This window comes from Maylandia zebra, linkage group LG14 (assembly GCF_041146795.1).
Source record: "Maylandia zebra isolate NMK-2024a linkage group LG14, Mzebra_GT3a, whole genome shotgun sequence".
Classification (NCBI taxonomy): Eukaryota; Metazoa; Chordata; class Actinopteri; order Cichliformes; family Cichlidae; genus Maylandia; species Maylandia zebra.
Genome location: NC_135180.1, coordinates 14,470,993 through 14,483,920, shown reverse-complemented (window position 1 = coordinate 14,483,920; position 12,928 = coordinate 14,470,993). Strand labels below are relative to the sequence as shown.

Below are 12,928 nucleotides of genomic sequence, written 5' to 3'. Positions count from 1 at the left end.
GGCAAAGCTTGTAATGAACACGCCGGTGCACCGTGTCCATTTCACACTTTGCTTCTCCAAAAAAAAATGTACACCGAAGTTGCAGTAAGCTGCATTAACAACAGAGGGAGCAGATATTTTATTTCAAGCTAACATGAAAATAATCACGGGAAAGTGTTTAAACAGACATTATTAACACATTTACATGTATATAAATATTATCCGCCAACTTAATCGTTTCCGGCGATTAAGGACCCTGGAATGTACTCAATGCGGTTTTTGCTCACTACTGACTTTGTGGCTTTAAATATATTATCTCCCCCTGCTGGTAATCGATTTTCAGCAGCTAAATCCCTTAAATTAAAGTCTGCACTTCAGCTACAACCCTCTGTGTTGGCACATAGATGCTACACTATAAAAATGACTTTCTTCGGAGGAAATAGGAATTTGTTTTATGTATTTAAGTCAGAAGGATTATTCTGTTTTTGTTTTTTCAGACCAGTTACTCTTGGTGCAGCCTAGATCTCGGCTTAAGACCAGAGGTGACTGTGCGTTTGACCTGGTTGCACCCAACCCGTGGAACAACCTTCCCATTACTAATCGCGTGACTCCATCCAATTATTTAAATCACGATTAAAAACTCACTTATTTAATCTTTCTTTCCCGGTTAGTTAACGCCTTTATTATATATCTTCTACTTAAAACCTTTGTTTTTAGCAAGCTTGATTTGATATTCACTTTTATTTTTGTGTAATTAGTGCCATTGACCTGTTAGCATATTCAGTAGTTTGTTAATGGTCTTATATTATTCATGTTTTAACCTGCTGTTTTATTGTGAAGCACTTTGGTATACTGTTGGTTTTTAAATGTGCTATATAAATAAAGTTATATTTTATTGTATTGTATTTCTTGTTTCTAATTGCAACAAAAGCAAATACAAAAAAGGTGTTGTGTTCTGGACTATTCGAGAACACAGAACTGTGGCTAACCATTAAAATAAAATAAACACAGCTAATCATAGTAAGCAAGGTCAGCAAGGTGCATCCACACACTGCTTGGGTGTAACACTCACACACAGATACTTAGAGTTAACACAGAAATGAAAATATTAGAATTTCTCTCACCCAGAATGAAGTACAGGTCGTTTTACTGTAACTTCTTGACCTTTGTCGTCATGAGGTTGCCAAGCAACAAAAAGAGACCACAGGAAGTCATTGCTCCCAGGCATGTAGCCGTCCATAAAATGTGTGTTTATTTTAGACTTTTGATTCTTTCATTTTTAAACAAATGGCACATGCAGAAGAGCATATTAAGAACAAAGCTGCGGGTACCTTTGGACAGTGGTAGGTTTTGCTTCTGGCAGGCAGAATTAATATGTGCCTGCTGTTCCACTGTTTTTCTTTCCTTCTTTTTTTACACACAGCCTAGTTCATAAATCAGAGGCCTTCCTCCACTTCCTTTGGAATGTTAATATGGAGTGTTGGTGCTGCAGAGAACAAAGGTGAGAGGATCATGTCTGCTTAGGTAATCCTGTTGGTGTCAAACAGGCTAAGCTTTTATTTTCTGAAGTCAAGAGGAGACAAGAAGGAGCGAGTCAGATGGACAGACTTCCTCACAAGAAGCAAAGATAGACAGGTAGATCATTATGCTCATCGTTAGAGAGGCATGCCAAGTGATGGGCAAAGGCACGGATTGAACTAGGGAGAGGAAAATGAGCAGAATATTAAAATCCTCATAACAAGACAGATACTGTGGTATTATCTGTATGGGGAGATGGCAAGATGAGGGTAGATGACACAGAGATATATAATAACAGATGGCATAAAACAGAAATGTGCAAAGAAAGACAGGTTAAAAAGGAAAGAAACAGAGTATGTAGCAGTCATTGGACTTAATTACATCTATTGCTCAGCTTAGAAAGATCTAATTCATGTTTCTTCTAACATCAGCTACATTAATTGGAAGCAATATCTGCCCTTCCCCAGTGTCATTCAGCCTTCATTACAGCCACTTTGATACTGAAATGAAGCAGCCTTCAGCCGAATTGTGGCCATTATACCACAGAGGCTTGCTGCTATTCAACCAAAATTACATAGTAAAGTTCCTTTTGGATTTAGCTCACTCGGTCTGGATGGGTAATTTTTTGTTTGTTTGTTTTTTTTAATTTTGAACGTGTTTGTATGTGTCTCTCTGAGTGGAGATGCATTTGCACATAGGGATGTGCATCAGTGAGCTCAGATGCTGGTGTGTGATAGCACATTTGTATATATTCTAGTGCCTTCATGCAGATTTGATTATGGCTGCTCCTGTAATACAGTACAGGGAGTGCAGAATTATTAGGCAAATGAGTATTTTGTCCACATCATCCTCTTCATGCATGTTGTCTTACTCCAAGCTGTATAGGCTCGAAAGCCTACTACCAATTAAGCATATTAGGTGATGTGCATCTCTGTAATGAGAAGGGGTGTGGTCTAATGACATCAACACCCTATATCAGGTGTGCATAATTATTAGGCAACGTCCTTTCCTTTGGCAAAATGGGTCAAAAGAAGGACTTGACAGGCTCAGAAAAGTCAAAAATAGTGAGATATCTTGCAGAGGGATGCAGCAGTCTCAAAATTGCAAAGCTTCTGAAGCGTGATCATCGAACAATCAAGCGTTTCATTCAAAATAGTCAACAGGGTCGCAAGAAGCGTGTGGAAAAACATGGCCAAGGTAAGAAAGGCTGAAAGACGACCACCACTGAACAAGACACACAAGCTGAAACGTCAAGACTGGGCCAAGAAATATCTCAAGACTGATTTTTCTAAGGTTTTATGGACTGATGAAATGAGAGTGAGTCTTGATGGGCCAGATGGATGGGCCCGTGGCTGGATTGGTAAAGGGCAGAGAGCTCCAGTCCGACTCAGACGCCAGCAAGGTGGAGGTGGAGTACTGGTTTGGGCTGGTATCATCAAAGATGAGCTTGTGGGGCCTTTTCGGGTTGAGGATGGAGTCAAGCTCAACTCCCAGTCCTACTGCCAGTTTCTGGAAGACACCTTCTTCAAGCAGTGGTACAGGAAGAAGTCTGCATCCTTCAAGAAAAACATGATTTTCATGCAGGACAATGCTCCATCACACGCGTCCAAGTACTCCACAGTGTGGCTGGCAAGAAAGGGTATAAAAGAAGAAAAACTAATGACATGGCCACCTTGTTCACCTGATCTGAACCCCATTGAGAACCTGTGGTCCATCATCAAATGTGAGATTTACAAGGAGGGAAAACAGTACACCTCTCTGAACAGTGTCTGGGAGGCTGTGGTTGCTGCTGCACGCAATGTTGATGGTGAACAGATCAAAACACTGACAGAATCCATGGATGGCAGGCTTTTGAGTGTCCTTGCAAAGAAAGGTGGCTATATTGGTCGCTGATTTGTTTTTGTTTTGTTTTTGAATGTCAGAAATGTATATTTGTGAATGTGGAGATGTTATATTGGTTTCACTGGTAAAAATAAATAATTGAAATGGGTATATATTTGTTTTTTGTTAAGTTACCTAATAATTATGCACAGTAATAGTCACCTGCACACACATATATCCCCCTAAAATAGCTAAAACTAAAAACAAACTAAAAACTACTTCCAAAAACATTCAGCTTTGATATTAATGAGTTTTTTGGGTTCATTGAGAACATGGTTGTTGTTCAATAATAAAATTATTCCTCAAAAATACAACTTGCCTAATAATTCTGCTCTCCCTGTATGTGTTTAAGTGAACACAGAGCAAAGCATTAACGGATACGAAGGACAGACATTTAATCAGAGAGCAAGGACCCCGAGGCTATGAAAATTTAAAACACATCTACTAGAAAATTGTAGTAGACACTGTAGAAAATACACACAGTTGTGCAGAGATGCTCAAAATTCACATGCACGTTTCAACTTACTGGCAATTACAAGGAGCTAAACACACACTAATACACTTGTCTGTGGGAAACACACATTCAGGTGCACATGTTAACCTTGGCTAGAGAGTTAAAGTAAGAATCCTTGAGTGAAATCCTAATCTTATCAACTCATAACACCTTCAGCTGGCAAGCAAGTACAAAAAGAGAGCAGATTTAGTCTTCTGTTGAACAGATACATACACACCCCTAGCAGTGTTGTAGCTGCAGTATATGTGGACAACTGGCACACGGCATCGCTTAAAGCTGTGTTGTTGTTTCCTCTATATAGCTATGTTAAAAAAAATAAAACAACACAAATAGGCATCGCATTTATACTGATCTATAATCTATCCTGCTAATTTATGATGTTGTCTCTTGTTCATGTTCACTCTCATCTGCATCAGTAGAAGATCTACAGCCAGCTTTTGGGCTTTTATGTATCATCTGCCGTAACAGGTCTGCTAAGTGATTTTTAAATTCTGAAACAGTGAAACAAGACCAGGGATCAGCAGCAATTTAGTTTGCGCCTTTGTTTTATGGTTATTCACTAAAATAGAAAAAAAATGTGTGCAGTGCAGTGAGACTAATATGGATTTCTTTTGAATTGGAGTCGTAAAAGTCTGGCTTAGTGCAACTGCTGTGTGTGAATAATTTATAGATGCTGGAAAATCCACCAAAGTTATAAAATGCTGCATGAAAAAGGATTTTATTATTTGACGTAGAAATTATTGAATTTGATTGGAAAATCTTCCCGCCGACTCTTTGAGACCCAAGAAGAGTGCTGCTAATTTCGGAATTGACAGGACAGGTTAGCTTCTGTTGCTGCGCCCTACGTAACGAACCTCCACACACGCTCACGTGCACATTTGCCTTTCTTCAGAACCTGTTCCAGTGAGTGACATCGTTAATCCACTTTTCTCCGCGCTACACCTTCGTCTTCTTCTCTATTTTGTCATCTTCCTTCCTCCTTTTCAATTTGCTAACATCTCTACTATACCAAACGCCTGTTCATTAAAGAAATTCAGTTTAGCGTCATAATATAAGCCCTTCACCTCAAGTCTGTAAGTTAGCCTTTAGGTTTTTAAGAGATCCTCTCCCATTTTATAATTTCAAATATGCATTGCCTTATGTTAATATACAGCAAACCTCTTGTCCAACCCTGTCAGACTGCTCGCTAACCAATCTTCACACCCCAAACAAAAAAAGAGTGTTCCAGCTAAAATTTACAACCCCGTGCATCTTAAGCTTGTATGTTTATTGCCTGAAATGGCAGGATGAAATCAAATTCATTACAAGGCAGTGCATCATTCGGAGCTGCCTGCCAAAGGCTTTATGTTCGCGCCGCAGCTTCCCACCATGGAAATACTGAGCAATAGGTAACACGGTGTCTGTTTGCTTAGCGCATTAATTTCTGAGGGCTCCATGTAATACAAGTGTCAGACGAGGGCTGTTAGCAGGGGTTTGTAAATATTTTCAGCTGGGGACTGAAATGTAGTCTCTCCCTGTAGTTTCCCAAGCTCATTAAAACATATTGCTTTTCTTGCCTGTTTCCCAATTTGGATCTAGACCTGGAGCAGCATCAGCCAGGCCAGCATTGAATGTGTAGCACATTATGAGTTATGAGATGCGGCACGGTGCGGGTTTAGGATTAAATTCCCTATATTATCTCCCTCTCTCTCTCTTTCTCTCTCATTTTTTCTTGTCTGTGACAAGAAGCCTTTCTGGCCAGGAAGCAAAACTTGTGTATGTCAAGCGCTTGTGTTTTTTTCCCCCCCTCTTCATTTATTTCCACCTCAGTCTGTATGGGCTCCTATTCACTGCTTTCATCCCTCTCCTAAACCTACACCCCTTCTCCTCCCCATCCTTCTATATTATGCATCATCTCGACCGCCTTCCTTCTCGTCCTGCTCCAGTGCTCTAGATGTTCACACTGAACTGTGTAGAATAGGATTTTTGCTCCTGTCAGATTTACTAAAAAAATCGCTCTTCACTTCCTTCACCTTCCACCTTTCTTGACTTCATCTCTCCTAGTTTTGCCATCCTTCTTGCCTTTATTTCTGCTTCCACAATACACTTATCTTATAAAACTCCATCTTCATGCATTCTGTCCTCCTGTGTCTGCTCCCCTTCTCTCTCGTTTTACTAGGCTCCCACGGCCCCCACCTCACCCGCAATAAGAGTGACAAGATAAGAGATTGCATTTCCCCGCTCGGCAGTCCGAGCTTGAAGAGGGTGTCATGTTTAAGGGGGGGGACTACCTGACATCACACATCAAACCTTTGTAACATTTCAATGGGCTTCCCTTTCTTTCCGCCACATCTTGTCAGGCATCAGCCTATTATTGACAGATTGTGGATTAGAGAAGTGGAGGGGGGGAACCCAGTGCTTTCTGCAGATTGCTGCTATCTGTGTTTGCCGCTATCTACATTAGAGAGAGCTATGGGACAAATGCTCGAGGAGGCAATATGATTTGCTTTGCTTTGCTTGGATAGCAGTGTATAAGCAATGTCAGGTTGTTGTACTGTGCAGTCTTGACATAGGCATGCAGAGAGGTAGGGCTAAAGGGGCAAAGACGATAGATGAGGATGGATGGATTTAATCAGAGCATGATAAAAAAATCTGATGTGCGAAAGACAGAATGAGATTGACTTTAAGTAACTTGTAAACTGATAAACTGGTATATCTGACGGCTTTTACAAATACAGCTCAGTTAACTCAGTTGTGCTTGAACTTTTGGCTATAATGCATTCTCTTTGTTAAACTGACTGTAAGAGGTTTACATGAAATCTACTGGATGGATTGAGAGTAAAATGACTTCTAAAATCCTTACCCTTCTAACTGTGCCCCTGAGCTTCATCCATCTCCAAGCAGGTCTGATGTACAGTTCAGGAAGGCTGTCCAAATTAGGGAAGAGTCACAACAAGAAGTGCTCTAAGGAAATGATCACATTGGAAATTTGTTTCTACCATCTAAAATTACCCATGAAAGCCGCTTTAAAAACTGCTTTACTGTGGTGCTGAGGTCCCTTAGCTTTAAAATGTAACTAAAGGTTAGCACACATCCCGAAAGAGGAAAGTCTCAAATTAGAATATCAATATAAAGCACAGAGATAGCAGGAGGCCAGACTATACAAACACAGACGAACTGTTCCTGTCTGGTCTCTTGTGATCTGGATCTAAGATGTCTAGAATAAGGCAAAGAAAGAAAGGAAGAGAGAGGTTTCAGAAAAGCTTGTCAACCACTACAGAAAAGAAAAACTATGTTTTTATGGTGTCTCTTATCATTTAAAAAAGGAATCTGCATCTGACACTGTTGATGCAAAAAAGTCTGGATTAAACTCTGGAGTGGGGCTTTGCCGATGAAACAAGCGGTTTGTCTGCACTACGCCCAAATGAACATCTGAGCCCAGTATTAGCCAGGGTGGATCATCTCGCATGTGGGCTGGCTTGCTTGAGTCCAGGGATTTGCTAATGTGCTCTGGCATAAAACACAATCATCCTAAAAAAAGAAAAAGAAGACAACTGAAGTGTTACCCAATGCCGATGGTAAAAGTTGAGGAAAGGAAAATGAGAGAATCTGGTTGGCAGGTGGGTTTGAAAAATTCAGAGAGAAAATGATAAAAATTAGGAAGGAATGTGAGGACTGACCGATCACCAGGAGGGGAAGAAACACCAGCAGGTAAGTTTAGTAGGAAAATAGGCATGCAGGATCTGGAGCGTGAATCCTCATGCAGCAGGAAAGAAAGAAATCTGTTAACTATAAATGAGTTTACCTTAGATAAATAATTGACCAGTATTCATAAAGTAATCATAAATGCCAACATGTACATTTTAGACAGTGAAGACTTTACCATGTCCATCCATCCATCTTCATCCGCTTTGTCCGGGGCCGGGTCGCGGGGGCAGCAGCCTAAGCAAAGAGGCCCAGACCTCCCAGACTTTACCATGTCTTTGCTGTCAATTCTAGACCTTGAGTTTGTGTGTTATGTGTATCTGCCACTGGCCAAATCCCCTTTAAATATAGTGCGATCTGTTCATACCATTATCCATTCAACAGCTCAGGAAGTAGTAAATGTCTAGTCGCAGGTGTCACAGCTTGGCCTAGATCTGCTTGAGTTTGGCCCAACGGAAAACTTCCCCCCACCATATCCCAAAATAGGACTGTGACTGCTATCATCCCCAAGAGACCAGTGGAAGCCATCAAAACACATCAGAGTTAAAATGCTTGAAGTGTCCAAAGAGTTTAATATCTAGGCAGGGCATCAGTGGGCACTGCCAATGGTGCCTCTCAGTCAGAGCCAGAATGGTGGAGATGAGAGATGGTTCACGACTGCAGTTTCACTAAATGATTGAATTTTGAAAGCAGAGTGGTGACACTGTGCAGAGAGATTGCACTGGAACAGCATCAGTCACAGTGCAGATGACAGAGTGGATGCTTGGTAAACAGCTAGACCGAGGACATTTTGGGGGGTGGGGTGTAAAGTATAGAGGTAGGTGCAAAGGCAGAGGGAAGATGGATGGCTAGATGGTAGAAAGGGGGGTAATGTGAAAGCAGGAAAGAAGGAGGCAAGGGAATGAGGACAGATTGAAGAAATATAGGGATGTTTAGTGAATGAAAAGAGGTTGAAAAAGATGGCATGAAGGAGAAGTAAACACAGAAAGGAAAACTGGTTCAGAGAGTGTGGGCCTGCTATTTGTCACAATCTCAGTTGCCACAATCATACTCGAGTATGAACGTAACTGTGACTGGAGTGGAATGAGAGTGGAAACAAGCTGCACAGCCTGTCCTCAGATTTTTAGTTGAGACCAGTGTAATATTAATACAGTCGGGCCATCTGGGGACATCAAAGAAGCTAACTCCTGACGAAGAATGATTCATAAAAAATGGAACTTAAATAAAACCATAGTTGATTTATTTTAAATTATTTTTGTCTTTAGCAGAGAGGACAATTAATAAAGCATTTTAAGAATAATTCAACAATGAGTAGATCCATTAATTATGATTTCTTACCTGAAGAAAAACTCACTCAGCTTCTCATTCCCACCTGAATCCAACTTGTAAAACTGTTTTTTTTTTAAACACAAATGTCCTCTAAATGTCTTGAAATAAATTATTCTTTATTTTTGTGACCCACTCGACTTTTAGAGGCTCTTTGCTCAGCCGAGCTACTGCTTGTTCTTCTTCTAATAGTTGTTTCCTTACATTTCACCCTCTGCCCCTTTTTTCTTTGCCACAGGTTGTATGCGTCCTTTTCGGCGTCATATGTTAAGCTAGGACACACCGACTGTCTAATCCCTGGTCTCTGTAATTGGATCTGATGGAGCATGCCCAGATGAGAGGTGATATCTCCAAGGTTATATTGTGACGGGTGCTTCCCTTATGTTTATGTTGTCTGTCATTATCCTTTAGGTAAGAGGGGCATTTCTTGGAACCAATACTGTTAGACAACTGGACGATATCATGACCTTAAAGTTAGCTTTTAAGAGCAAAGTTTGAAGGAGGAATTAACATAACATCATAAAACAATGACCATGACTGTATGATTTCTCTAAACGAATTGAGCACACTGTTAAAGCAGTCCATAAAGTCGATCCAAGCTCATCTCAGTGCCACATCAGCTGATAACCTTGTGCACATCCTATTGACAAATGCTGCATGGGGCACAGTCTAGCCTCAGAACAGCTACAGCTGACTCTGCAAGCCCCTCTGCAAAACTACCTCTACCACAGTTTGTATTGAGGCCTGCTCTGCTCTGTACAAGGGGTCTTGCTGCCTTTTAGTGCATTGGTAGATCCCAAATCAGAGCTAAACAGTCAAATATAAAATTACTGTAGATGAACTCACGCTCCTGTTTTGAATAAAGTGGTCCTGACAGAACTATAAACATAACATTTAAGCCAGAAATAAAAAGCTCCGCTGTTGCTTCTCATCATTCTCTTTCACTATATATCTTCTGACACCTTTTATTCACTGGTATATATGCTATCTAAATCAAGATGTATCTACAGGGACAGGAATATAAAAGAGTTAACAGAAGAGGTTAACTTTGAAGCAGTATTACCCTGTCATAATCATCTTCATATTTTTACACACCCACGCAATATAATCCATAAACCTCTTTATTATAATTATTAGTACTGTAGATTCAGACCTAAAATAAAGCACAAACATTTTAAGGCTTAAAATAAAATTTAATCTTCCTGAAATACCCTGACCAGTTTTTACCCTTTAACTGTAAGTTTCGGTCTGGGATGCCAGAAGCCACTGCAGAACCTCCTGCAGGTGTCATGGGTCTAATTTAACACAACATGTGACGGGAAGTGCCAGCCCTATAACCCTGGTGTGTAGGAGCTTAAGTGTGGGACTTAACACACTCAGTGCTGTAACATTCAGATAAGACGTCTGGTGAATAGGGCTTCCTGATGGTCTTGTGGATTTATAGTGGCTGTGTGATGTCCTCTATAGTCACCATCTGGGAGTAAGTACATCATTCCCTGAAAATCTGAATTAGGATTCAGTATGTGAATGCAGTGTCTGGATGATTGCACAAAGGATTGTAACATTAAATCCTTTGTGTTCCATGTACTCTGGCTTTTCTGTCTTTTCTATCCCCCCAAAAATGATTAACATAGTGTAATATTTTATATTTTCAAATGATTTATTCATGATAATAATCTTACAGGGGCTCTGGTGTCGAATGTAATCATTTCTTTAGAAGATCTGTCAGAGTGACTCTCCAAAGTTTTTCACCGACTGCACAACTTCAAGTATATGAGATGCACAAAAATAAGACTTGGCATTGTCTTTCACAACCTGTTTAACAATAACACAGGGGAAATTTAGCAGGTGCTCAGATCCAGAATGATTTACAATATGTGGAGCAGTTCAGCAGCAGAGTAGCAGCAGTTTGGATTAAGGCGAGCAGGTGGTAAAGGAGGAGTGTTAGGGCCCAATACAGATGCAGCTGAATAACTAAAACCTGTCTTATACGTGGTGCTTAGTAACAAAATAGTGCACACGCATGAAAAGCAATAAAAATTAAGTCAATATCTTTCATTTTACAGGAAGACCTGTGACTTTAGTAGCCACATTTTATGTTTATTACTCCTATTATTGTTGCAGTCGATAATTAATATTGTGCAATCCATCATCTCTCCTCTGGTTTTTACTATCTTTCAAGCTATAGAAACGAATAAAGCAGAAATACCTTGAAAAGTGTGAATAAACATCAGTGAAATCTCATTCTACTAGTTCCTGCTGTTAGTCTTTTCTGTATTTTTTAAAATATTTTTTACATATATGTTTTAAAGGGTTAACGCAAGTCATTGAAGACAAGGATGCCTACTGAGAATTTGAGACACACTAGAAAGATATAACGCAGTTGTCAAGAATGACTGGCAATTGCCTGGTTTAAAAACAGACTAAACCATTGTACATGAATTGCATGTATAGCACGGGGACACACAGAGATATTATCTTGTAAACAGATAGTCTGTCTTTGAGAGAAAACACAGGAGCGGCTTCTGTGTCCTGCTGGCGCAACCAGATGGCTTTAAACATGATGTCTCGCTGTGTGTGTGTTTCCTCGCCGCTGATCTTTTTTCACTCTTAGAATTCATGTGCATTCACCATGACTCACGAGGATATGTGGAAAAGAGGAGCTAATAAAAGTAACATTGCCTGAGTCTAATGAGAACTTTGGCTGAGTTCAAAGGTTAAAGGGTGAAAGATTACAGTTAGAGGGTGCCTATCATAGTGTGCATGTGTTCATACATGTAGCATTTAACAAGAAGCCATAAATTCCGTTTCTCCACAGACTAACTGAAATCCTCAGTGAGAGTATTTAGTTGGCAACTCAGAATAAGTTTACTTGCGCATCAATCTCATTTCTGAAAGTGACAGTGTTAATTTGCATGTGTGTCCGACCGTGTGTGTGTGTTTTGGCAGATCGGGCATGTTAGAAAGTAAACAAATCAGGGGAAACTCAAGTCCCTGCCTTATCATAAATCATACTGAAACTGCTTAGCTTCTTACTCTTACACACATAAACATATCCGTCGGGTGCTCAGTGAATCAGATGGCAGTGAGTTTGTGCACCCAAGTAACATTAGTCCTAAAACACATCGTGTGATGTTTTAGGAGTTGGGTAAAACTTCGTCTTTTGAAAAGAAAAAAAAACCCCCAAATATTATAATGCTGCATTGACACAGACCTTTAAATTAAGCCCCAAAATAAAATGACAAAAATAAACAAGTAGCTCAACATCTGTCATTTCTTGTCATCCCTCATCAATCGCTGTTGCTCTTTTTCACCTCAATCAGTCTACATCACGCATAGAAAAATATGGCCACCAACTGTAGCGCTTTTGTCAAGGTCCTTTTCATCCGTTAATTTGTATCATTTTCACTTGTGACATGGGCTCTGAATTGATGGAGGGTGGGGGTGGGTGGGGGCTTTTCAAATTAATCATTTGAAGCCATAAAAACTCTTCTGGTGTCACATTTACACACGAACACACACAGCTGTGCTAGTCATGCACATGCACAAAGGTTTGTATAAAGCTACAGTCTCACTAGGGAAAACAGTGGTTGGAGACAGCAACCGTGTGCACTGAATTTGCGATCTCATTCCCTTTATTGCTTCGAAGATGGGGACCAGACTCCAGTCAGAACCTCATAGGTTTGAATTAGAAATTCTGACCCCCATAAACAGTCACGTAATTGCTGTAGGATGACAGTTTAACATACTGTAACATAGGGGCTCGCCAGCTCTGCTTTTATGCAGGAATATAACCAGAACACAGCCAGATACCAAACAGCTGAGCTGCAAAGGGACACACCGTGGGCAGGTTCTGTCTGAGAGTGACTTCAGTCAGTCCAAGTAGGAGATTGTTGGAGACACGTTGCCTCCCACCAGGCAACCTGTGCAGTTCCCTTGCGACTGAAAATGTTCACCCAGAGGTAGATAGTGTTTGCATGCTCAACCTCTGGGTGACGAACTGGATGTCGCAGCTACTTGCAATTT

At 40.4% G+C, this 12,928-nt stretch overlaps 1 protein-coding gene across 13 annotated transcripts in view; it reads left to right on the top strand.

Moving 5' to 3' along the window:
* The first annotated feature begins 10,294 nt into the window (after positions 1–10,294).
* LOC101486720 (uncharacterized) overlaps positions 10,295–12,928 on the top strand; it is an 80,334-nt gene continuing 77,700 nt past the window's right edge. For all 13 annotated transcript variants that reach the window (XR_013101655.1, XR_013101652.1, XR_013101651.1 and 10 more), the window contains exon 1: positions 10,295–10,382. Coding sequence is in view for 3 of the 13 variants with exons in the window: in XM_076892266.1 (XP_076748381.1) it covers positions 10,327–10,382 (56 nt within the window). In the remaining 10 variants the exon portion in view is untranslated. The remainder of the gene's footprint in view (positions 10,383–12,928) is intronic.